Source organism: Dendropsophus ebraccatus, chromosome 1 (assembly GCF_027789765.1).
Source record: "Dendropsophus ebraccatus isolate aDenEbr1 chromosome 1, aDenEbr1.pat, whole genome shotgun sequence".
In the NCBI taxonomy this organism is placed as follows: Eukaryota; Metazoa; Chordata; class Amphibia; order Anura; family Hylidae; genus Dendropsophus; species Dendropsophus ebraccatus.
In genome coordinates this window covers 154494598-154521650 of record NC_091454.1, presented here as the reverse complement: position 1 = coordinate 154521650, position 27053 = coordinate 154494598, and the positions used below count along the sequence as shown (strand labels likewise).

The window sequence follows — 27053 nt, the reverse complement described above, 5'->3', positions numbered from 1 at the left end:
GCACGGGTGCCTTAACGATTCAGCACTTGTGCAGTGTTCTAGGGGCATTCCTAGACATAGGTACTCTAGGCCACGCCAATTTCACACAGGACTGCAAGTTTAAAAGTTGTTTATTAGGACAATAACTGCATCACCTGCTGAACGGACCCCAGGACAGATCTTGGATTAAAAGCAGCTATCCAAAGGTACAAGCGGTTTAGGGGGGTCAGATTGTGGGTACAGAGTCGCTTTAGGATCGTAAGGGGCCCAGTAGTAGGATCCCCAATAATTATATAGTTATCCTGTGGACAAAGGATAACTTTACAGGATGAGAAAACCCCTTTAAAGGGGCCCTATCATGTATTTTAAGCAGCATAGAACAGGCACAGGCCCCCTTATTATAATGTGGTAGGATTTATTCAGAAACGTCACTCCGTGTCCTTTAATCTCTGTACTATTTTTTCTTTTATCACAACATGCTATAATTTAGCAGGCACAATACTCTTTTCTTAAAGTCACCGACAAATGCAATGCATCCCCACTTCAATTTATCTCATTATCTTTTCCCCTACTTATTTTTTATTCACATATAATGATCTTTTGTGGAAAACAAAGCAGTTATACTCCAGTTCCTGTGACTAGCCACATGTGCCATACACTTTACTTGCTTTTCAGGTGCTCTAATTATACCTGTTAATAAAGACTATTCTCTGGGGTCTGCACTAGTGATCACAGCTCGATCCTCACTAAAAATAGACTGACTTATTAGCTTTTTATCCTCCCAAGCATAACAAATTTTCTGAGGTTTGGGCAAAGGATGCCAAGATGTAAGATTTGTCCACTGGCAATGTCATGTGAAACGTCAACATTTTAGGAAAAAAGCTTTACCAACTTTGTGGAACACATCAACTTTCATTAAGGTAAAATATATAAATAGTAAAAATATTATCACTGGAGAGAACCTCAGAACTGTCATTTCCCGACCACCCTAGATGTGATGCTCAGCAAACCTATATTCAAAGGAGAACACTCAATGGGGGAGACTTACTAAGCAAAATGAGCTGGTATCCTGGATCAAATTGCACCAGAAAAATGGTATACATGAAATACACCAGATTTAGCTTGAGTTTTAGATATGTTTTGTGTGTTCTAGACAGTGAGCAAAAAGTGTCAGTCTTAAAAGGTGCCAGGTGAAATTGACTGTGCTTTCTGTTATTATTGGTCAGTACTGAAGTATTGGTAAAAAATAAGCTATCCAAGTTATGGTGTCTAGTTTTTTTTTCTGTCCATATTAAAACAGCATTATTAATTTTACCCCTGTGTGTTTCTAGTAGAATCTGTTAAGTACATAATGCAGGAAGAGACTTCTGAGAGTCTGAGGGCACCTGAAAAATACATATAGTAAGAAAACAAGGTGATGTTCGTTGTCTTAATGGGGTTTGCCACTAAACTGCTGGGACCTCTTGCGATCTTGAGAAGGGTATTCCTGAAGCTCCCTTCTGAACAGAGGGGCAGTGCAGACACTTGAAAGCTGCTCCATTCACTGTTTATCAGAGTGCTGAAGGTAGCTACGTACTATACTCAGGTGAGAATGCATGTATTCTGTATAGGAAGAGAGGAGAGAGCGTCTGCCAAACATCTCCGGTGGCTGCTTATCTGCCCCAAAACGTACTATACTCAGGTGAGAATGCATGTATTCTGTATAGGAAGAGAGGAGAGAGCGTCTGCCAAACATCTCCGGTGGCTGCTTATCTGCCCCAAAACAAAAAGGATTAGGTATTCATGCCCAATTATTTTATTCCTGGGAAGATAAGACATGACCAAGTACCTGAGGTTGAACTCCAACATGCCTACCCTTATTTTCTTCAAGATCTGGTCGACCCTCTCAAGTCAGTAAGTTCTACAGAATGTAAACTAATGTGTTTGGCCAGCTTTACTATATTCATGAGATTTTGCTACATGGCTTCAGACTAGGTAGCCAGGTGGAAAGCTTATTTTCTTAAATCTGATCACAAACAAACTATGCTAAAGAAAAATCAGTAGGCACCCCTGCACCACTCCCCCCTCAAAACTGGTGGTACCATCAATAAGGCGGGGCCTAGAGCGTCTGTGCCCTAGGCCTGCAGTGCCTCTTTGTTTCTGATGTCTGCCCTGCTTATTAGCCACGCCCCTGGGGACACCAACAGGAGCCATTTTGACCCTGAGATGCACATGGAATGACCTCAGCACAACAGTACCAGTGATTTGGGGATGCCTACAGATTTGGTTTAATATCTAAAACATAACACAACATAGTCCAGGGAAGATACCATAAAAACAAAAAATAAAGTCTTACCTTATAATGACACACTGATTTTCCCGGTCAATGATCATGTTTCTGTACATGTTGTCAGCTAATGCATAGATATGTGGTGGATTTTCATACTGAGCCTAGAACATAGAAATTAATGGCTTTAAGATGATGTTGGGAAGTAAAACAAAAAAATTTAGCCATCATGTACAGTGGTACCTTGGATTACGAGCATAATTCATGCTTGCAATCCAAATCCACTCTTAAAAGAAAGCAAATTTTCCCATAAGAAATCATAGAAATGCAGACAATGGGTTCCACACCCCAAAAATAATGATTTTATATTCTGAATAACATGTAAAACTAATGAAAGAAACATTCAAAAACAGCTAAATATGTGATATGTGAGGATGGGAAACACAAGGGCTGACAGACTGCAGGGAGCATGAAGGAATGAGCAGGACATATGTGGGCACATACATGCAGCACTCTGTCTAGGGAGAGAGGGGTTACAGCTATGGAGAGATTACCTCCACAGTCCTGTCCCCTGATGCAAGCCCCAGCCTGAAGTGGATCTGCTATGATTTGGAAGGTGAGGGAGACTTCCTGGGTCAGAGTACAGTGCTGTAGACCCAGCTATGCAGACCATTCCCCTTCCCCCACTCACGCTCCCACCCAGTACAGGGAGCTCTTAAACTAAAGCAATGGTCTTAAACAAAGTCACAATTTTTAAAAAATGTGAGCTCTTAAACCAAAACGCTCTTTTGACTTTGCCCCTGAACCCTACATTCATGAAGTGTATGCTCATCTGTGAACACTATTTTAGAATTGATGTATAGGTAAAATTCACACACATTGTATATATACACATTGTACCGAGCTACAATAGCAGTTCTGCAGGCTTCAGGACTAACATCTCTCCAGCATGTATGCACAGGGTTTACTCTGATGACTGATATACACTGCACAGTAATCTGAACTAGGCAAAGCTAAATATCCTGGTATACTATACAAGTTTAATGAGTGCACATGTTAATTGACAGTTTCCAATGAAAGCCAGCTGGGTATTCCAAAGAAAATACCACATTGGTATTGATTGTATATGTTATTATCAGTGGCTTTCTACCTAAGTGCTATCAGCAAGTGATTTTTGTATCCCCTGGGTGTAAGCAGCCTATGCCCTTAGGTCAGGTAGTTTGAAAGCATAAGGTGGCAAATACAATTCTGTGACTCCTCTGAGCACACATGGTGCTTATTTATTTCACTGCTTTGACCTTTTCCTGTTTATCACAAGGGTTTTTCAGCGTGTTGTGCCCCACTGGATTGCCCATTTTAAAGGTTAAAGTGTCACTGTTGTTAGAACTTTCAAAATCTAGATCAACAGTACATGTGATATAAAGCAAGTTTGCAATTTATATTCATTATTTTTTTTAGAAAGCAATTCACTTCCTGTTTTCTGACTGTTTCCTGTTTTTTGAGAGAAGTCAGAAAATAGGAAGTCCAGTGTTTCCCAGGCCATCACAGCACTCCCAGAGAGAAGGCAGTCATGTGATTGATGGACACATTGAACCGTGACACTCTGTACTGGTCACACTTCCTGTGTGTAGTCTTTTTTTTCAACCTGCACAAGTTAGGGAAAAAAAATGAATGTAAATTGCAAACTTGCTTTATTTCACATCTACTGTTGATTTAGATTTTGAAAGTTATAACGACAGTGACACTTTAAGGGATATTGTGCAGCCCATAGGTTCCTGATCCCCCTTATGGAGGAGACAAACAGATATTACCAAGAGCTTAAAAATCTAAGTAGAAAACTGTTAAGAAACAAGAGCATAGCTGGGACTCCATGAACTTCTTTGAGGGCAATTCATCCCTAACCCTTGCAGGGCCTGCTGGTTCAGAAGATGGCCTTATAGGTTATGGGGCATTATTTCATTCTGGGTGGGCATTAGTGTTATTATTAGACACACTGCCCCTTTTTGTACAACTTTGATGACAGAAAAAAGATGGTCCTTCAATAAAAAATAGATTTTATCTGGATATAAAGCTGTAAAATTCTGAACAGGCAATAAAGGAAATACAGAAGTAGTGACTGGGACTGGTAGATACTTTGGAAGTACCATAAAGTTAATGTGGTTCACACAATCTCTGGAGTGAAGAGAGGACTTAAGGAAAGTCACTAAACCTTGTAAATGACTGACCACTTGTAAGTATAAGTTTTTATTAGACTGCAGTCCTGGACACATGCTAAAAGTGACATGCTATAATCTCAATGCCAGAGGTTCGCCAACCTTAATGGACAGTTCTAAACTACAATTGTAGTGACCTACTGTTAAATATGATGTGTTTTACAATGAACAATATCTTGGTATAATATAATGTAAGTCATATATATACTGCTGACCTCACCATAATAGCACAACACTATTCACTGTATAAAGTGATTGTAATACTGACATTATAATATCATATTCTATGCTAAGGAGACGTGTATAAGTTGGAAATAGATATATAAGTGTACACAGCACTATTCACGGTTACATGACTATGTAGGGTGGTAATGCTGTACACAGCACGATAACTATACATCCATGAGTGGAAACAGGTTATGCTGATGCATAGAGAAAGAGTTCTATATTTGTTATGGTCATATATGTGCAGACACAAACACTCAAGTATAATGAACACGCCCACACATGACATTGACAGTGAGTCATGAACCTATATAAGATGGTAGTTACCAAGATGGAGGTTGGTTGGATCAGGGCTGTACAGAAGGTATGAGCCCTATGTCACAAGAAGGATCCAGAGCCTTCAAGGAGAAGGTTGTGATGTAAGCGTGAGAAATCCATGATGGAAGCGTGAAGGAAGGAATGTCTCCCAGGATGCTTGAGTGAAGCAACAGCTGCCTGAAGCTCGTGACGATTTGTAAGACAAACCCTTCACTTCATAGGACTCTCATATGGACACTAGACACTAAAGACTGTAAGACGTTTCTCTGATATTCTTTTATATTCATTTCTGTAAATTTCACTACTTTTAAAGAAGAAGCAATAAATCTCCATTTTATAAAGAAACCTCTCTGATGTCATCCTACTGCGGCGAGCCATAAACTACAGGTGCTAACGCCATTTTCTACAGTTTGGCGTGCCAGCCATACCAAGCTCCTTTAGCTTGAACAGGGGGGAAGAGTCGAGACCCCAGAGACATACGTTTCAAGCTTTCGGAACACGGAGAACCTAAGGACAGTAGGAAGGACAACGGGAATCCAGCCACGTGACTGTGCTGATGATCACGAACAAGTTTGTAAGTATGGAAACTTTATCTTCTATTGGGAAATGTGCTGTAGAATGTACAGTAAAGTCTAGTGATAAGCCAGATTTAAGTATAGCATGGATGCATTTGTATTCACAATGTAGTGCTATGAATAGAAACTTAGATGAAGATTTAAGATTAAGAAACATTGCACATTTGGTGAATGTTTATCATTCTTTTGTTGAACAATGTATGGATCCTAGTGTAACGACTGTAACTGATCCAAAAATAGACACAGCTACGCAGTGTAGTATTTCTGAAGAGAATGTGTCAATGGGCCATGCTGAAGACAGTTCTTTTCAGAAGAAACTTTTAAATATAAAGGAAGCCAGCTTAAAACTGAAGTTACAAGGGTACTTGATAAACCTAAGTAAGGATTTACCTGCATATGATGAAACAGTGCATGTATGCAGAAACTCAGAGATTTTTGAGAGTTTTGCTGAGAAATTTGATCTATCAAATGAGCAAAAAAACCAATTGTTTAGACTTTGGCTACCAGTAAATATAAGTAGATGCCTAGAATTAAAAAAGTGTTTTGACAATGATGAATGGTTACATTTTGATGACGTAGGACGGTTAAGGTTACTCTGCAATGCTACAGAGGTTCTTACTTTGGACATTTTGAATAAATTAAGAATTGGCTGGAACGAATGTACTTTTACATTCATGTCCATGTACAAACGAGCTTATAAAGTTATTTGTTCTAACTTGTCCAATTTAAAAAGTAACTTTATACAGAAATTCAAATTCTTAGATCCTGTAACCAGAGTATTGGCATCTGACAAGGAATCTATTTTGGAAGCTGCCAAGGTAATCGATATTGCCAGACGGCAGGAGTGGCAGAGTAAGTCAAAGTCCCACAGAGAAATCCCACAAATTAGTCAAAAAGAGATTAAAATGTCAAAACAGCCATGCATCTCTAAGACATATTTCAATGATGAAATTTATTTAGAGAGACGTAAAAAGATTCATGTAAAACCCAAATCTTACTTTGAGACAATGTCAAAAGTAAATGATTCAGGAGTGAGTGTGTCAGCTGTTCAGACACCTAAAAGTAGGGAGAGACCAAGGATACGTGATCCTCGGCCTGTCACAGAGCTGTCAAGCAAAGACAGATTGGTACCAAATGGTTCCAAAGCTGACATGCTTGCACTCATAAATAACAAGATCAGGAAAATGCATAAATTAGGAGAACCTCAATATTTGAGAAATGCATTTCATATAGTCAATGATTTTCTAAATCATGAAGTGTTCAGACCTGGAATAGGGATTGGCTAGATGTTTCATATGATATGTGAAAGATATTAATTACTGGTAACGGACCCGGCTTTGTACTAAGGACTTGAGTTATTTAATTACGGAATAAAAAGTAGTTATTATGTATTATTAGTAATATATGAGATATTATTAATATGTATAATGCTATGCAAATTAATACATAATAATAAGGATAATAATAAGAATAATAATTTTTATTTTTTATAGCACCAGCAGATTCCGGAGCACTTATAATCATAGTTTAGATCCTGAGAACATAGAAAGGGAATTAATGACAGTTTTAAAAGTGTAACTGGTATAGATATATACAGTGTATATGGTTTAAGCTAATAACCTTTCTCCCCCTAGGAATTCTTTTTAAATGTCAGAGGCTATAAATAAGTGTATGGGTTATTCAGAAGTCAGGAAAGATATGTATGTACAAGAATTCTGCATTGTATCTATTACTTTTCCATTTGTTATTAACTCTAGTAGTTAATTTCAGGAATCACTCCCAATGGCTAAATTCTTAAATGTATGATATGTGATTCTAATGATATTTTCTCTCATTATAGAGTCTTCACAAAAAAGAGTATGAGCATTTTTGTGGTTAATGATGGAATGTAAAGTAATAGTTTTGTGTTAGCCTGCAATGCTTTTTAATGATGTAACTAATTTGTCATAACAAAATCTGTCACTAATATAAGAGGAATTGCATTTGCTGAGATTAAACAATGTATTGTACTGTTGCATGTTATTCTCATTCAGTGCATGTATAGGCATGTGTTTGGATAAGTGATTGATGGGAACAGGAGGGCCTGGAATGTCCTTAGAGTTATAAGATATAAATATAGATACAAGTTTTCTCTCCCTCTCTCACCCTCTCGTGTTTCATGTCTATATGTTTTCGTCTGTGAAAACAATATTTTAAAGAAAGGCCTATATTTTTCTTCAACATGGAAGAATCGGTATATTGAGGTACAACCAATACACCAAGACTTGTTGGATCCATTAAACATCTATTTTTTAGAAGTATCCTAGGAATATACTTAAGGTTTTTATGCGCATTATTTTTTAAGAAGAGACTAAATGTGAATATCCTCTGAGATGAATGAATGTACACATGTCAGGAATAAGTGATGTGTGACATGTGTTATAGCAGCTGCTCAGTATGTGTATGGTACCGCGTGTGTGTGTGTGTTGTAACTAAACCATGAGTAAGGAAAGTGTCTTATTTGTTAGAAGGGTTAACATGAGGTAATATAGGAAGGAATATAAGTGCACAATATTTTAATTATCCTGAGTATCATCATAAGAACACTGATATATTTATTTGATGTTTATCCAAATAATATACAAAGACACATTTTCAGAGATATATAATGGTTTAGGGGTTATATTTAATCATGTCATTATAAATATGTCATTATCAGAAGTTTAAGTTCATTCTTTAACAAATGTTGTTTCAGTTTCTTACAGGACTATTTGATGGTGTCATTTCAGTTCTTTCAGTTGAGAAGTCCAATACACAAACACAAATGTGTGAACACACAGTGTGTGCATATATCTACGAGCATATGTGTTTGATAACAGTATGAATATATACACACACATATATACACACAACTTTATGTTTCATTTGGGTATGTTTATTTTTAATGTGTTCTCATTAGAACTACGATACTACTGATGTCTGCCTCAGGTTACAAGAAGATAACTGTCTGCCAAGAATAGCAAGACATATCACATAAAATATTTCATTCACTCATACAAATATGGTGGTTATAGAAGGTGAATAATATTATATTGCGGTATTATTTATAAATATAGCAAATACATGTGGTGATAGTGTTCCAGTAAATAAAGGAAGTAGTATATAATATAAGAACATGTGAAAGCACACTGACTTTTAACGAAAACAAGGTCTATAACAATAATATTGTTTCATTGATTAGGAATGGTGTTTTTTTAAAGGTAAAAACATTCAAACAATATTTTTGGTAAATAGTGGTGATGCTTCTTCACTGAATATGGTTACAATAGTCTGGACTTTTGATAGTATTATTTTGGTAACATATTCATTGAATGAAGCATTCTGTTATTTATTCTATCTGAATAATGTTGAAAACATCTTTGGGTATAAGGACACCAAGTCATTTCATGATAATTTAAAGTGATCTAACTATTGCAAGACCATATTCTATTCTTACTGAATACATACATGAACATTCTAGTAAATGAGGTTTTTGAGTAAAATAGATATGGGAATAGTTAAGGTAAAATAGAATGATATGCTATGGTACACTGTGATTATCATAGGATAGTAATAATCACCAAGTTTTTGGTGTAGGATAGGGAAGAAAAAGTAGATCTTCAATCAAGACATCAAAGTCTAGAATTTTTGTATAGATTTTTAATTTTTTCCAGCGTTGATCAGTAGCCAGAGAAAGAGACTGAGCTGTAATTCTTATCCAAGTAAAGCACTTGAAGGGAACAGATAAATCATGGACTGTTTTACTATTCTTTTCTTTGATCAACTGGCATGCTGAGACTTCTAGTACCACAAGCTTCTAGATGGCTATTGAACTTTCTTCAGGTGATCTATCCTGGGACTATGCTAAAGTATCTTCATGATTGACATTCTTTTGTTTGTTACATTTTTAACTATGTCAAGCCAACTACAGATGCCATGACCGGAAGCAAGCCTACAAGTGAGTTTTAAAAGACTTTGTTCATTTCATTAAATCTCCTCCAGTGGTCATGATGGCAAAGGACAAAAGATGGCATATGTAAGTGATGGTTGCTGGACTATGCTTTTATCAAGTGTAAGTTATACAAGATTCTATCATCCTCAGCGAGTTGTTGGGAAAAGATTGCTCCTAAAGTCTGAGAACAATGGACTTTGTGCTATAAGCTAAATCTTTATCTCCACAATCTGGATGAGAAATGACTGTGTTATGTTACAAGATGTCTGCTCTAGGTACTGACGTCACAGAGTTAAAGATGACCCTTGTAAAGAAGTCGTTTGCACAAACAAGGGGGGTCAAGAAGTGCTAACTCTTTATGTGTTTTTTTCAGTAGCCTAGCAGGTGTCAGCTGACAGCTTCAATTCCAGAGAGACAAAGACTCAAAGATTCTTTACCATGCAAAGGAAAAGAGATGGATTATTGCATGAGGGATAATATTAAGACATTCATTTTGTTGTTTACTTTTTCAGCGAAGGAATTATTTTTCAAAAGACTTTGCCAATCTTATTTTGATTAATTAACAACAAAGGGATGTATAACCTAAAGACTTTGCTACACCAAGAAGAGTAAAGTCATCTGAACCATTCCAGGTTTTCCATGGATCCAGATGAAGACAAGAAGATACATTTTTTAGACTAGGCCTAGCTAGAATTCTATCTTTTTATAAAATCAAATCACAGTTTCTCATAACATAATAATTGAAATGCTACAAATCTATTATGGGTAAAGTGATAATTTCCATAGACTTGTTATTAAAGTGATAGACGTTGTCTGTGTGTTTATAAGAAGAATGAAGAAAGAAGATTCCATGATCTCTAATGTATAAAAGATATTGTTCATTGGAAAGTCTAGATACTTTGAGGAGTCAATACAATGTATTTCATCCTCAAGAGGGGGAAATGTTAAATATGATGTGTTTTACAATGAACAATATCTTGGTATAATATAATGTAAGTCATATATATACTGCTGACCTCACCATAATAGCACAACACTATTCACTGTATAAAGTGATTGTAATACTGACATTATAATATCATATTCTATACTAAGGAGACGTGTATAAGTTGGAAATAGATATATAAGTGTACACAGCACTATTCACGGTTACATGACTATGTAGGGTGGTAATGCTGTACACAGCACGATAACTATACATCCATGAGTGGAAACAGGTTATGCTGATGCATAGAGAAAGAGTTCTATATTTGTTATGGTCATATATGTGCAGACACAAACACTCAAGTATAATGAACACGCCCACACATGACATTGACAGTGAGTCATGAACCTATATAAGATGGTAGTTACCAAGATGGAGGTTGGTTGGATCAGGGCTGTACAGAAGGTATGAGCCCTATGTCACAAGAAGGATCCAGAGCCTTCAAGGAGAAGGTTGTGATGTAAGCGTGAGAAATCCATGATGGAAGCGTGAAGGAAGGAATGTCTCCCAGGATGCTTGAGTGAAGCAACAGCTGCCTGAAGCTCGTGAGGATTTGTAAGACAAACCCTTCACTTCATAGGACTCTCATATGGACACTAGACACTAAAGACTGTAAGACGTTTCTCTGATATTCTTTTATATTCATTTCTGTAAATTTCACTACTTTTAAAGAAGAAGCAATAAATCTCCATTTTATAAAGAAACCTCTCTGATGTCATCCTACTGCGGCGAGCCATAAACTACAGGTGCTAACGCCATTTTCTACACCTACATTAATAATCTCATCGATACCAGCTAATACACATATTCATGACATAATAACACAGAAGTACAACGGTTTAAGAACAATGTGAGGCAGAGCCTTGTGTAACCAGGATGAAAGAAAGAAACCTGGCAGACTTGGCACTGACATTATCAGATCTGCCTTCACTATTCTATTATAAAAAGAGGAGAGGAAATGGCCAGCTGGATTTCATTCGACTCATTGTACAGATAGTTTGATTCATCTTTTTTTTTGAACTGTGACTTCTTGTTCTATCTTCTTACTGATTTCCTCTTTGTTCTCAGCGCTAAATTATAATAAATATGTTTGATCACTGCACTAAAGAGATCTGTCTTTGTTGCTGCCCACATACACAGACCATATTCCTCATTTGTGACGTGTAAGGATGTTCATAATACATACATATATAATAGTGTTACCCCATTATAAACTAGATGATAAATGTGCAGTGAGAAAAAGGGTAGATAAGGATGTAAAGCTCCTACATTGAGTTGCCCTGGCCAATATATGAGAACGTAATTAAAGAATTATGTATCCTGAGTTACCTAAAGCGCAATTCTGCAATGGCCTCATTTTCCAGCAGTTATAAATGGATGAAATTGAATCCCCTAACATATCAGTAGACAACACCAGCAAGGGAGTTCAATTACCTGTGGCATTTCTGCTCCATCAATGGCAGATATTCTGATGAATCTATACATATCTATACCATGTTACCATCTGCAGATAAACATTTTGAAAGAGAGCATCACAGCTGTATTTGGTCAATTGCAAGTCATGTTAAAATTGTGCCACATAACCTGTAGGAAATCGGCTGGGCAAAGAGGCCTTGGAAGAAGTCTCACAGTGGCACACAAGCTATACCCTCCTAGGGAAACATCACCTTTGCGTAGTTGTGATGATGTAATTTGACCATGACACTAAGTCAGAGAACCACCAATATAGATTTCCTAAACATCCACATACTATATAGGAGATTTGAAGGGTCTTGTCCAATTACAGAGTGGAAAAAGGCATTCTAATCATAGTAAATGCAATACTTACAGCTCCTTGGTACATTTCAATCTCTTTTTCTCCAAAGTAAGGCATTTGTTTGAAAGGATTCACAGAGATCAAAACTGGTCCAATATATGTCTGTGTGCAGTTAAGGTCAAGAAGGTAACAGTGAAAAATACTTAAATCTACAACATATTAAGTTATATTAAGGTGTTTTTTTTTAACCCCTTGCCTCTGTCGCCTATTTTGGCTTAAATGCCAGGCCAGTGCTTGGGAATACCCTGCGCCGGTCTATTCATATAAAAAAAACAAAAAACAAAACACACACACACACACAGCGATGTACCCGTTGGAACATTCTCTTAAAAAAACAAACAAAAAACACATATATATCAAGTTTAACCATGGAGAGAGAAAGAAGGTGTATGAGTGGATAAAGGGGAGGGGATTTGAGGGGATTGCTACATATATGCATTTATGTTGTTATGTTAGAACTTGTTCAAGCCTGTTTTGAAGCCTTCCACGCTATTTTCTGTGACTAGATCCTGGTAAAGAAGACTTTTTGCCTCTTGAGACTGAATCTATTTCTCTAGGCGGAGGAAGTGACCTTTTTTTTTTTTGTACTGTTTACTAATATACTTAAATAAGTGTTAGGGAATGGCAAGAACAGACAGGACAGAGACAGTGGGCCCTGAATCTGGACCCCCCACTGACCCTGCCTAATTGCCTCGGTCGACCCTAAACGGTCGCGGACAACCACGAAGGCATTCCCTACGCTACGTAAGTGAGACACAGAACAGTACGGACATACAAAACACAATAGAGAATAGTGAAACAAGCCGGGTCAAACCAAACAGGCAACGCAGTACAAAATCAGGCAACACAAGGGAAAGTCGGAGGTCAGGCGAAGGTCAGAACACGATAAGTCAGGCGGAAGGAGTTAGGACGGGAAATGCAGGAAAAGGACAAGGGGGAGCTGGGATCAGACAAACTAATAGCCAGCGACTTGAAGCTGGCACTGACAACACTTTATACTGGATCAGGAGCCCGGACCAAAGGCTGATTGGTCCGGCCTCCTGAATCCAGACACATAGCAGCTGGTGCACTGCAGGCTGAGTGGCAGAGAGTACAACAGAGAGTGGCAGAGAGTACAACAGCACTCAGCTGCTCGGCCGGGCGACGCTCACTGACGCAAGACCCGCGGCTCCCCTGGTTACTAGGGACGCCGTCGGGTCTCCGTGACGTCACCCGGCCCTGCCGAGGAGGACGGCGCTGCGCTCCAGCCGGGCCAGATGATGCTGGAGCGCGGTCAGGTAAGTTACTGACAATAAGTTAATCAAATCTTCCCTTAAAAAGTCTCGTCAAGACTAAAGGTCCCTATTAAACTGAGTGATAATCGGCCGAATTGGGACGATTCTATTACTACGTGTAATAGAGACACCAATCAGTTGATTTAGGTTTGGACCTAAAACAGTCAGGCACCGACGTAAGGGTTTGAGGCCGACGATTCCCCAAACACCTGACACCTTACCTCTCCCCACTCTCAGGCTTCTCTCCTGTGCTCCGCTGCAGAGCACAGGAGAGAAGACCGGGAGTGGGGAGAGGTAAGGTGTCAGGTGTTTAGGCAAGGGCTGCATGGACATTGCTAACAATGTCCATGCAGCCCTTGCTGTCCAATTATCGGCCATCTAATAGGTCAAGTAAATGAGTGCCGAAGTAGCAGATCGGCACTCGCTTACTAAGATGATTGGGCAATAGTTGGCCTGTGTATAAGGACCCTAAACAAATTTAATTCTTTGAAGATTTCCTCATAATGAAGATGCTCCATGCCCCTTATTAGTTTAGTCGCATGGCTTTGTACCTTTTTCAGTTTATTTTTATTTTAGTATCAGGCGCTGTTCACGTATATATATATATGTATATATGTATATATATATATATATATATATATATATATATATATATATGGTACATCTAACATATATACTAACCATAGACATGATGTATGCAGCTGAACACTATTTGCATACCTGTGTGTGTGTGTGTAGGTTTAGCATTTTGTCAGTAGCATCTAAAAAGGTGTATATGTAAGAAATACACCACACAGGTAATGTGTAAAGAGCACCTCAACTTCCCATTCTTCCATATAAAACATGTTAATCAGTAAGACAGCCTATTATATTACAGTGTCATGTAGCCAAGAACAAGTTGCAGAAAAACAGGAACTTAGTGGGCTAGTAGACACTAGGCTTTTTATAGAATGTATACATCATTAAAAAGAAGAAGTACAAAGAGAATATGGGGCAGTAAATGTCAAATTACAATGAATAAATTATACAGAAAATATACCTTGTAACAAAATGGGAACAAAGCCTGCAGAAAATGTTATTATACAGCATAGTCTGCTTGCATATAGCGATAAATCAAACTTATCTTTGTGTAAGCAATAGAACATGAAATATTTCATATACAAAGTCTAAAATGCATGGTGTCATGTAAACAGAAAACTGGTTGTGAAACATTTATAGTAGTCAGATCTGTCTCATCTATGGACTCTCAGCACAGATGCACTTTTACTAGAACATCCCTCATGGATAGAAGTTTGTAGATAAACAATGGCACCATTTGATCGCGTGTCAAATAATCCCTGCTTAAAGCCGCACAGTTTAACACTCATTCATGACTGCCCACATAAACAATCAGTTCATTCAGGGTCTATTGGATGCTATTCTAATCCTTTGTGGGTTCAAGAACTCAACTCACATCAATGGAATTCCCCTCTTTTCCACAACAAAACAGTTGTGCACTTAATACATTGATTTAGATACATAAATGATATACATAAGCAAAGGATAGTTAATTTCTAGTACAACTGCAACTATATTCTAAATGCCCATGCAAGTACATACAGGTCCTTTAGGTGCCTTCTTATGTCCAGTTTTTATATCATCCCACAAGGTTTGCATTAGGAGCCTGAATGACCCATGTGTGAGGGTATGTCCACACTACAGAATTTGCAGCATGCCCCCACTCACATCTCCGCTGGTCCCATAAGCTTTATTTTATGGTTTGGTAGATTCTGCTGTCCACCCGAAGAATGAACGCGCTCGTTTTTCGGCCGGACGGCGGAACCTGCCAAACCATAGAAGCCTATGGGACCAGAAGACATGCACGTGGCCAGGGCAAGCTGCGGAAGCCGCAGCGGGTGATCCGCCGGGATTCCGTAGTGTGGACATACCCTTACAGTGCTACAGTGATAAGGAAGTAGGGAATGTATTGGTGTAGAACTAGACATTGGCATTGGGGTGTGTGGAGCTGTAATGACACATTGGAGGTCACCATGTTTTTGCATAAAGGAATATAACTAAGAAACTGCTGAACAGAATTCTGTACAACGTAGACAGAAAAAGGTAACTCAAATATCAACACAAAAAGGTAACTCAAATATCAATATAATCTGGAGATTTTTTTCTTATTTAAAAAAAAAAAAAAAAGAAGCATCCTAATATTTGCTGACAGCGTTCAGGATGGTCTACATATTTATGTAAAAAAACAAAAAAAAAAAACACACAACAAATACAGAAAAAGAACATATGAATGTGTGCACAGTGAATGAGATATATAAATACGAGTGAAAGAGGAAAAAGTGTTGGTTCTCCCAGCCAATAGGCACAGTGCTTTTATCTCCCATATGCTCCATTTCCCATGGCTACTAATTCACTTCAGTCTCCTTAAATACAATAAAACTGAAGGGATATAGAGATGTTAACTGAAGAATAAACTGTCTATAAAGATTAGCTGCCAAACCCAGAGCCAGGGAAAAGATTTTCTATTCACAGAAAGCTTCTCTAAACTAACCTTTCGAGCCCAATGGGAATAAAAATGAATTGAAGGTTTAAAAGTGACAGGAATAATAGTAGCATTTCCAATATTAGATTCTGCTGAGTCTAAATGGTTTCAGTAGTCTGATTTGTAATAAAACATGAAAATATTTGAATTATAACAGCTTCTTATTATCACTGGCAGTTTGCTATATTTGGGTAAATGCAGGATATCATTTCTTCTCTTTTTTTTATTACCATTTCATTTCCAACTTACAACCTAAAAGGTATTAGAAGTTAACAGCTGGAATAATATAAAGAAACCCTTAAGGTTAAGTGCACTCTTCATTATATTCCAAACCACATAGTATACTGGTATACCTTAGTTTTCTATACAGTTGACGCTGTGGGATTCCAACATATATTGGCAAAACATAATTTAAAAGGGTGTTCTTTTACAATGTGTTTGGACCCTCTACATTTATACACATTGCTGTATACTTTGGAAGACCATGAACTACAGGCAGCATGTGAATTGCACCTCACTGAATTGTTTCATACAGCAGCACTTATCTGGGTGGCCTCAAACCTTCGAATGAGAAAATACATATACACATTTATTTGGTTAGATTTCATGATACTTACCTGCATGATAACATGATCTTGATTACAATCTAGTTAGAAGTGATAGAATGTGTGTGTGATTGTTTTTAGGGTCCTGGGGCCATAAATAACATTTCTATGCCCACTCTAATCAAAAAAGGTACCTTACTTTAGCCACTCCATCCTAACCTAAAAATTCACTCTAACTTTCTACATTTCTTTATCTATGGTATTTCCTCAAAGACGATCAGAATAAATCTATAGAAACAGAGTTGGGTGGCCTGTATAAAGCCAAGGTGCTGCAACCTTTAGTGCCAAACACTCCCATATAAGTATATCCAGCCTTAAAGTGACTCTGTACCCACAATCTGACCCCCCAAACCACTTGTACCTTCGGATAGCTGCTTTTAATCCAAGATCTGTCCTGCGGTCTGTTTTGCAGGTGATGTTATTGTCATAAAACATTACTTTTAAAATTGCAGCTCCGTGCCCTACGGGCGTATCTGTGCCCTAACATTGCACCACCCTTCCGTCCCTCCTCTCCGAAGTCAGGGCACAGATACGCCTGTAGGGACGGAAGAGTGGTGCAAAGTCAGGGCACACAGATACGCCAGTAGGGACGGAAGGGTGATGCAAAGTCAGGGCACAGATACGCCCGTAGGGCACGGAGCTGCAATTATAAAATTAATTTTTTTATGACAATAACTGCATCACCTGCTGAACGGACTCCAGGACAGATCTTGGATTAAAAGCAGCTATCCGAAGGTACAAGCGGTTTGGGGGGGGGGGGGGGGTCAGATTGTGGGTACAGAGTCGCTTTAAACACAGCATTTAAGGGGTTGTCCAGGCTTAGAATAAGCAAGGCTTTCTTCCAGAAACAGCACCATTCTTGTCCTCACTAGACATGTGCATTAGAGATGAGCCTAACTTGAGCATGCTGGAGTCGGACTATTCAGCATTTGAATGCTGGTGGCTGAAGTTTGATGCACCACTGGGGAATCAGTGAAAACAGCCATAGACTGTATCCATGTTTTCCTAGTCTCTCTCAGGCTACATCCAACTTCTCCAGACACCAGTATTCAAATGCTAAGCGTTCCGACTTGAGCATGCTCAAGTTGTGCTCATCTCTAATGGGCGGACATAAAATGATATCCAATTTGCGACCACAATTAGAGCATGTGACTTTATTGTTCTGTTATAAAATGCTGCAATATACAAAAGGATACAAAGATGTAATCATCCATATAACGTTTTTTCAAGTTTTCCACAATAGAATCTTCAGAAATTTTGGACAACAGGACCATATCATCCACTCCGCTGTGCTTAACATTGTGGCTTTGCCAGTGGTATCTGTAATGTCCTTTGCTGCCCTGCAAATAGAAAAAAAATAAAAATCAATGAGAATATAACATTACAGTTTGAGGATGGAACACACATGCAGTTTTGTGGCAGCTTTAAGAGCCAGACACAGGAGTTGATACAAAGTAGTACCAGCCCTTCCTTTCTTACTTTTCCATCCCTCTGGATTCACTCCTGGCTTATGCTATAAATCACACATGCAATTTTTTAGCCATCTAGAAGATCGGTGCCAAATTTTTCATGGTCTAAACTTTTACAGATTCTCCTTCTGAAATTACCATTTGCTATACATGTTCTCTCAGGACTCTCTTACATCAAATTTCTTGAGCAAATAAGGGGTTTTAGGGGTTGTCAGTGCCCTTATGCATCTCCAGTGCCCACAGTGAGGCCCATTCAATCAATCAGGGGTAAAATTATGGTTTTGTTTTTCTCTAGTTTATGGAAAAAAAAAAGTTGACCTTTAAAACAAGTCATAGTCACTGTAAACCAATGACTTAGCTTAGCAATACACAAGGGAACTAAATAATGATGGGTGATAATTGGGTGACTGTTAATCTGTGGATCCAATTAACACATTGCTACAGAAAAAAAGATGACAAAAGGCTATTACCTACACATAGAAGGATGGCCTAATGTCGTTTATTATTTATATTGCAGGACAGATCATCAATCCCTGGTGATCATCTGCTCTACCCTATTCAGCAATGGTGTTGTTCTGCAATATTGGGTTCGGCAGTTTATATGGATCAGCCTCCAAGTTCAGAAAGACACTGAAGTGGTTCCTTCAAAAATCGCCAAGGGTCCCAGGGGGCAGAATCTTTACTAATAAAACACTGATGACACCCCTATAAATTCTTTATACAGCGCCAATTGTATAATCTAAATTTATCTATCTTTAAGTTTTAAGTGTTGCAGAATATAACAGTAAAATGTCACAATGGAGGTAAAAATCACTTTTTGCAAAAGCTAGTCTGGTTTTATTTACAATGTGTACGCTAATGACTCCCATCAGGGCCCATAATCATGTCTCTGTACACTTGAGCCTGTTTAAAACCAAGATGCTTCTCTTTCCAACCTCTTATGTGGGCACTTTGATGTGGAAAAAATATAATATAATATAATATATAATATAATATAATATATACACACATACATATATATACACACACACACACACACACAAACCTCGCTCTATCTACAGTATTTCCCCGAAAATAAGACAGTGTCTTATATTAATTTCTTCTCCAAAACTGGCCAGGGGAAGAGGGGAAAAGAAAAAAAAAAAAAAAACGACATCCCCCCCGGACCTCCCCGCAATACTCACATTATTGCGGGACAGGTCCTGTTGAAAGCGGTAGCGTTGAGAGTGGGGACGTGTGGTGGCATCGTGCGTCAGGGTGTGTCTGCAGTGTTGTGTGTCGGGACACAGCCATGGACCAAGCTGCCTGCGGCACTGGCAGTGATGCTCCACAAGGGGATTAGGTGAGTCGAGGGTGGCCTTACTTTTGGGGGGTGCTCTAGTTTAGGGTAGAGGCTGCCTTATTTTCAGGGGGGGAGGCCTTACTTTACACTATAGGGTAAATTAGTAGGGGTGTCTTATTTTCGGGGAAACACAGTATCTCTATCAATTATAGCCCTTGAAGTTATGTAATGAATACTATTCAGTATCTTTATCCAGTACTACAGTATAAGAACCTCAATATAGCACAGGAGGTGTTGAAGCAATAGGAGATTTATCTAGTGAGGAATACTGAAGATCAAACTGTACCTCCACTTATGGGCAAGGAATGTATTCAGACTATATGGCTGCGCACACATGTGGGGCAGATGTCAACCTTCTGGTACGCAGCTAGACAGACTGGTGATGTGGCTTGCTGTCATTTTTAACGCTTAAAAGACCTTTTTACCAAAAAAAGAAAGAAAAATGCTATAGTAATTCAACTCTTCAAAACATTTCCTATTTTAACTGCAGTTTCCTGCATTTCTGTAGCAGAGGAATGTGTGGAATTTTTAGCACCAGGCAGAGCTTTATTACGTACAACCCTTCTGCCCACAATATCATATTAGATTGTTCTTAGCAACTACAAGATTACTGTCTGCTCCTTATATAGTACGAAAACTTTCAACAAAACGTAAGGCAATGTGATGCCCTATGTAGATGAGACTCTTCAGGATCTTCCAAATACAGTACTGCAGTGAGTCATGAATCGTATGTTACCATCCTGCTAATACCACTATCATATGCAGCCCTGTGTATACTAACTCAGTCACAAGATGTGTACATAGAGCTATGCAAACTCATAGGGCTTCCCACCTATCATGTGTCATGTATAATACTGGCGTCTCGAGGCAAGCAAGGATCAAACAACCTGTGGTGAAAGATCTGCAACATCCATAAAGAAGGTGAAGGTTATCACCAGCTCAGTAATGTCTATGTTCTTGTAGCTATAGCTACAGGTCATCTCTCCTTACTTGCCATAGACACAGACTGATCTGCACAGGTAAAAATTATCTTTGGCTTGTCAATATACAGTACATGTTCAACAAACAGACTGGACTGTAATATAGCTCAAAAGCAGCTGAAGAACATGCAATACTTAAAAAGGTACATGGACAACTTGTCATAAAAAAGTTTAAAGCGTAACTGTCATTTCAGGGTCATTTTTTTTTTAAAAAACATTAAATAGCAACAGTTCAAGCGATTTTAAGAAACTTTGTAATAGGTTTTATAAACCAAAAGAGTTTCCTTCTGGACTGAAAAAGCAATCTCCCAGCCTCCCCCCTGACTGCAGAAGAAGCAGGATTTCTGACTCCATTATGTGGCTATGGAGAGGGGAGGGGCTGTTAGGAGTGACTGAGCACGGAGCAGTCCTGCACAGCACAACACCCTGCAATCTTCTCTCAGTAAGTTCATAGATAAGCACTGACCTTTCTGACCCCGGAATCCTGCAGTTTAGGTGCCCAGAGAGTCTACAAACAGCTGACCTTCATGTCACCTCTTCCTGCTCCCTCATCTCCTCCCCCCTCCATAAGGATAGAATGAAGAGAGCAGAGCCAGTGCTTCACTGGCTTCTCTGTAATGAAGACGTGTTTGCCTGATAATGCACAGAGAAGGAGTCGGGGGGGGGGGGGGGGGGGAGCTGGGAAATTGCTTCTTGAGTACAGAAGGAGGCTTTTTTGGCTGATAAAACCTATTACAAAGTTTCTTAAAATCACTTAGACTACTGATTTCTGCAATAAAAAAAAATATGACAGTTACGCTTTAAGCTATATGTTGCAATAATAGCCTTATCGTATGCGACAACTACTTTCAACAATTTCTACACTTGAACCCCAGCCTTAATAAACCAAGCAAAACTTCAGATTTCACCATCTTATTCACCCAATATAACATTTACAGTGGAAGGCAAGGTGTAACAAAGCTTTTGTTGGCCCCAGAATGAATCTATATTAGTAAGCCCTACTGATTTCAGGGATGGGAAACCTTCAGCCCTCAAGTTGTAGCAAAACTAAAAAGACATGGCTTTGGCTGTCCAGGCATGATGGGAATTATCGTTTTACAACAGCTGGAGGGCTGTTCTCGTATTATGACTTAAAGGGGGCTTTGAGTCCCATCAGGCTCCAAGGCCTCAGTAAGACTACCCATGACCTCTGTCACCACATACCTGGCTCTAGGTACTCAACTAAAGTGGACATCTGCATCATAATGATATATGATGCCAGGATGTCTGCAATTCCAGTCTGTAGCACATTTTCAGTGTGTGGACCATAATGTTGAAACATGTGAATGCCCCCTAAAAGAGGCCTATTAGTGAATCTTCTTAAATGGGGCTTAGGAGGAATTTGAGCTTTTCGTTCTCCAAAATCTGGAAGGTATAAATCTTGAGAAAAGCAAAGAAAGGTCATATTCAGGTGACTGCTTGTGTACATTTGTAGGGTGCAGAAGGTTGAGAAATAGAGCACTGTGCAAACTCATTTTAGTGCATTCACAAAAAGGTTTTTGCTCTACGAAAGTGTTATCAGACAATACATTCCAGGTCCTATATAAGTGATGACTTCTACAGTCACTACTGACAGACATATACACAGGGGGAAGCATCAGGCTAAATGGATATCATACAAAATACAGCACTGCTTGATACTTTAATAATCTAGTTTACCTAGCAGCCAATTCAGACATGGTGTACAACAAATTTTCTGCTTTGGAAATTCTTTCCACTACTCTACATGTATTGTGGCTTTCAATAAAAGATATGACTGCAGCACTCCAGATACGTGGCAAACGTTGATTTATTCAACACATGGATTCAAATAGCGATGTTTCAGGTCAATCAATAGGAATTTTTTTTCAAGCAAGTGAGTACAAAAGTCACAGGAAGTAATGTATATATGAAAAACACACAGGTGCATCAGTCACTCAAACAAGTAAAAAAAAATGTGGCAATCCAAAATATTACAAAGATTTTAGATATGCAATTTCATCATAGACTTCTGTACTATCTGGAACACAAATTTGCAAATAGAACAAAAATGCCACTAAATCTGTAAAGGAAAAATCCACCGCAAAAAAGAAAGAAAAATCCATGTGTTTAAAAAAAGATGCAGGTCTGAAGCTAAAATGTTTCTGTGTCTAAACTTTCAAGGTCCAATAACTTTTTATGCATTCTATAAATGTTCTCTAATATAGTAAATAACCCACAAATAGTAGACAATAATTTGTCCCCATGGTTTTTGTGTACCCCAATAATGAGAGTGCCATCTTTGCTTTAGTTTAGGAGAGGATCTCAAATTATTCCTGGACTGCAGTACTGTTCAGAGAGCAGCAGCACATACATTAGGAGTGTATACAGCTCCTAATGTATGCATGTATATTTATGATTCGAGTTTAGACAATGCTTATTATTGGTAATGATCTATAATGAAACTGCTAATACACCATGATTACTTAGCCATCCATATATTGCCAATAATAACCCCAGTATACATTCCTCTGTTCTGCGCTGTACACTACAACAGAGCTCATGAGTACTGACAAACGTACAAGCAATGACAGGAGCGCACGTCAAGTGTCACGTTATTGGCAATGACTGCTTACTAGATGGCAAGCACTGCAGGTGCTGACCTAAGGAGGGATTGAGGACTCAAAAACAGTTCATGTGAAAATATGGTGGAAACATTTGAGCTGCTGCTATTCTTAGACATAAAAATTTTTTAAATAAAACGATCAAACCCCTTCTGTAAGTGATAATTACCCCCACATATACTTCATTTGATATTAAAAAAAGCTTCAGATAACTCAGGAAGACATTACTGTATTTGAAGTAAAGAATAAACACCAGACTCTAAATTTCATATAAAAAAGGAACAATTTATGCAAGATGGGTGGCAGATGTGCCTACACATGGAGACCACATTAACAAAAAGCAGGAATCCGAACATTAGAAATGGATACAAGCAAAACTGAACTGATCTGAAATAATCTTTGTCATATTAATATAGGATCACACATAAAATACACCCAGAGACAGGGAGATGAAAAGTTATAATCTATCCACAGGATAGGGCATACATAACTAGCTGATCAGTGCAGCCTGACATCTGAGACCAGCATCCATCCATGAGAATGGAGGTTTGAATGAAGCTTAAGCTCGACATGTGCACTGTTGCTCCATTCACGCAGGGGACAATGAACCCTCTTTCTAGTGATTGGGGTCCCATGTGGTCGGACCCCTTTAGACACTATTGTGCAGTTTGTGTGTGCCAAACAGCTGCTGAAACATCTCACAACAAAGGAGGAGTTCTGGTGGTCGGAACTGTTCACATAAAGCAGTTTTAAAGTTTTCAAAGAGCCTGGGGAAATGAATACTGATAAAGATGTCAAAGTGTCAGGTTAGAGAAAGCTTTGTTTAAAATCCATGCACAAAGCACCCCGACACTGGAAGATTGTTTTATAGTAAAAAAAAGCTGCAGATTTTGGTAAAAAAATATAAATCCTACATCACTATAGGAACGTTTTAATGATAAAATATCAGAATACTGGTCAGATATGGGTAATATAGAAATGTGTATGGGCACTTTTACAAATCCCCCTGCAGGACTAAATGGTTGTTTCTCAGTAAGGAGGATCAGTAGGTTACTTAAAGGGATTATCTGGCAAAAATCTTTTTCTTTCTAATGAACTGGTTTCAGAAAGTCATATAGATTTGTAATTTACTTCTATTTAAAAATCTTAATACTTCCCATACATATGATCTGCTAGATGTCCTGCAGGAAATGTTTTCTTTTCAGTATGACAGTGCTCTCTGCTGCCATCTCTGTCCGAGACAGGAACTGCCCAGAGCAGCAGTAAATTCCCATAGAAAACCTCTCCTACTCTGGACAGTTCCTTATATGGACAGAGATGTCATCAGAGAGCACTGTGTCAGACAAAAGAAAACAACATTTCCTGTAGAACATACAGTAGCTGATAAGTATGAGAAGATTTGAGATTTTTTAAATAGAAGTAAATTAAAAACTTTCTGAAACTAGTTAATTTGAAAAGGAAAAGATTTTCACTGAATAACCCCTTTAAACCCAGATGAGGCCAAAAGAGTGTCCTTTTGGGTCGCCATCAACTTCACTGCTGAAAAAAAATAAAAAAAAATATATTATATATATATATATATATATATATATATATATATATATATATATAGACTATGTTATTTGAAACAAAAGTATCCAGTAAAAATTTTTTTATTTACAACATAACCCTTATAATAGGCTGCGTTCACACTACGTATATTTCAGTCAGTATTGTGGTCCTCATATTGCAACCAAAACCAGGAGTGGATTAAAAACACAGAAAGGCTCTGTACACACAATGTTGAAATTGAGTGGACAGCCGCCATATAACAGTAAATAACTGCCATTATTTCAATATAACAGCCGTTGTTCTAAAATACCAGCAAATATTTGCCATTAAATGGCGGCCATCCACTCAATTTCAACATTGTGTGAACAGATCCTTTCTGTGTTTTTAATCCACTCCTGGTTTTGGTTGCAATATGAGGACCACAATACTGACTGAAATATACGTAGTGTGAACCCAGCCATAAGCTGCAATAGCCAGGTTATTGCCCAGGAGTATGTGGAAAAAGCAAAAATGCGGGAGAGCAAACCTTTATCCCATCATTTAAATTTCAGAAAAAAAAAAAAAAGTCAAACTAACACAGTACTTGTAAAACTGCAAAGAGTTAATGTGCAGTTCTGGTTGGTTATGAGTAATCTCTATTCTGCTGCATCTATTCAGCTAGCAAAAACAGGATGCCCCCTCTTTTTAAACAAAATGCGATCCCTTCTCTTACTGTTCCCTTAGTCATCACCATCTCCAGATGGTGCTTTCCCAAATAAAAATACATTGCTCCTTATTTATTTGCCGTTCTCTCTTGAACCCTTCAGAAGGCATCACTTTAACCATTGCAGTCAAATATATGCAGAAAAAGCCATGAAACATAAAATGCCATTGACTACATAACACGTGCTCACATAAAGAGAAGCCCTACATAGACACATTGCTGTTTATTATCCAGGAAAGCTGTAGATGTTTTAGTAGAATACCTCTGCCTTCACCAGCAATTCATAGTTCTGCTTATTCTGCTTGGGTCAAAAATGTCAGTACATTCTGTCAGCTGGGCCTGATTCTGGACAACTACCTAATGGCCGCTTTTTAAATCCATATTACCGCAATATTCCTGGTTATTATTACCAAAATATCCTCATGGTAGATTTACAAAATAAATGCACACTGTGACTAATGGTCTTTGTTTCAGGGTCATAGTCATAAGATATTGCTCAACTTGTTCATGAAAAGTTTGTCCCTTAGATCAGCAAATGAAGGAAGTTAGTCATTAGAGTTTTGGCTGAAAAACCATACCCCGATGACCTAATTGTTCCGATGTATTACCTGTCCCATACGAGTATGCCTTGGTTACACCCTGCGTAAAGTGCTCTAAATTGCTATGTCTTTGACTTTCACATTTACTGAACTGGTGCCAGGTAGAAGCCAGCCAGTAAATGCCTTAATTGTCGAGACAGGAGCCCGTCAACAGGCACGTTATACTGTATCACCTCCTTCATATTCAGTGCTGAAAAGTTCTATTGTTGGGAATATTACACACTGTATACATAAATAAGATCAGGTTTTCATTGTAGAACATGGAAGCTGCTAAATTATTCTTATACATGTTCAGTACAGAAATATATCTGTATACAGGATAAGTGAATAGCGCGCACACACTTGTGCGGAAACTACAGCGAATGCCCAGCAGAGGGATGAACAGAATGGGCAAATCTCTAAGGCCCCATTCACACGTCCGTGTCAGTTTTTACTGTCAAGAAATCCTGATCAGGAGACCTCAAAAGTCATCAGGAAAGTATCAGGATTTCCTGACAGTAATCCGTTTTTACCATCAGGAAATCATCAGGAAAAACCTTCAGGATTTCCTGATGAGTAAAAAAAAAAAAAAAGTGTTTCCAACAGGGGCATGATGGGAGTTGTACTTCTGCAACCTGGATGGCCACAGGCTGCAGAAGTACAACTCCCATCATGGCCTGTCAGCAAGGCATGGTGGGAGTTGTACTTCTGCAACCTGGATGGCCACAGGCTGCAGAAGTACAACTCCCATCATGGCCTGTTAGCAGGACATGGTGGGAGTTTTAGTATTGGGGGGGACAGGGCTGTGTATCTCACCTGTCGACGGCGGAAGAACAGCGGCGGCAGCTGGTGGGAGTCCCGGGCGGGCGGGTGCAAGCTGCTGCGGACTCGGAGAGGGAGGGGGGGGGAGAACAGAGGTCGGGGTGGCGGCGTGGTGATGCGATGCGGCGCGGTCATCGGGCGGCGGGATGATGCAATGCGGCGGGGTGATGCGATGCGGCGGGGTGATGCGATGCGGCGCGGCGGGGTCATCGGCGGGGTGAT

General features: G+C 38.7%; 1 protein-coding gene across 1 annotated transcript in view; it reads right to left on the bottom strand.

Annotated features, from left to right (window-relative positions):
* Positions 1 to 27053, bottom strand: part of MYO1E (myosin IE) — a 121286-nt gene that overhangs the window by 60579 nt on the left and 33654 nt on the right. The window contains exons 2-4 of the mRNA XM_069982112.1: positions 17962 to 18105; positions 12360 to 12449; positions 2315 to 2409 (exon numbers count right to left, since the gene is read on the bottom strand). Coding sequence (XP_069838213.1) covers positions 2315 to 2409; positions 12360 to 12449; positions 17962 to 18105 — 329 coding nt within the window. The remainder of the gene's footprint in view (positions 1 to 2314; positions 2410 to 12359; positions 12450 to 17961; positions 18106 to 27053) is intronic.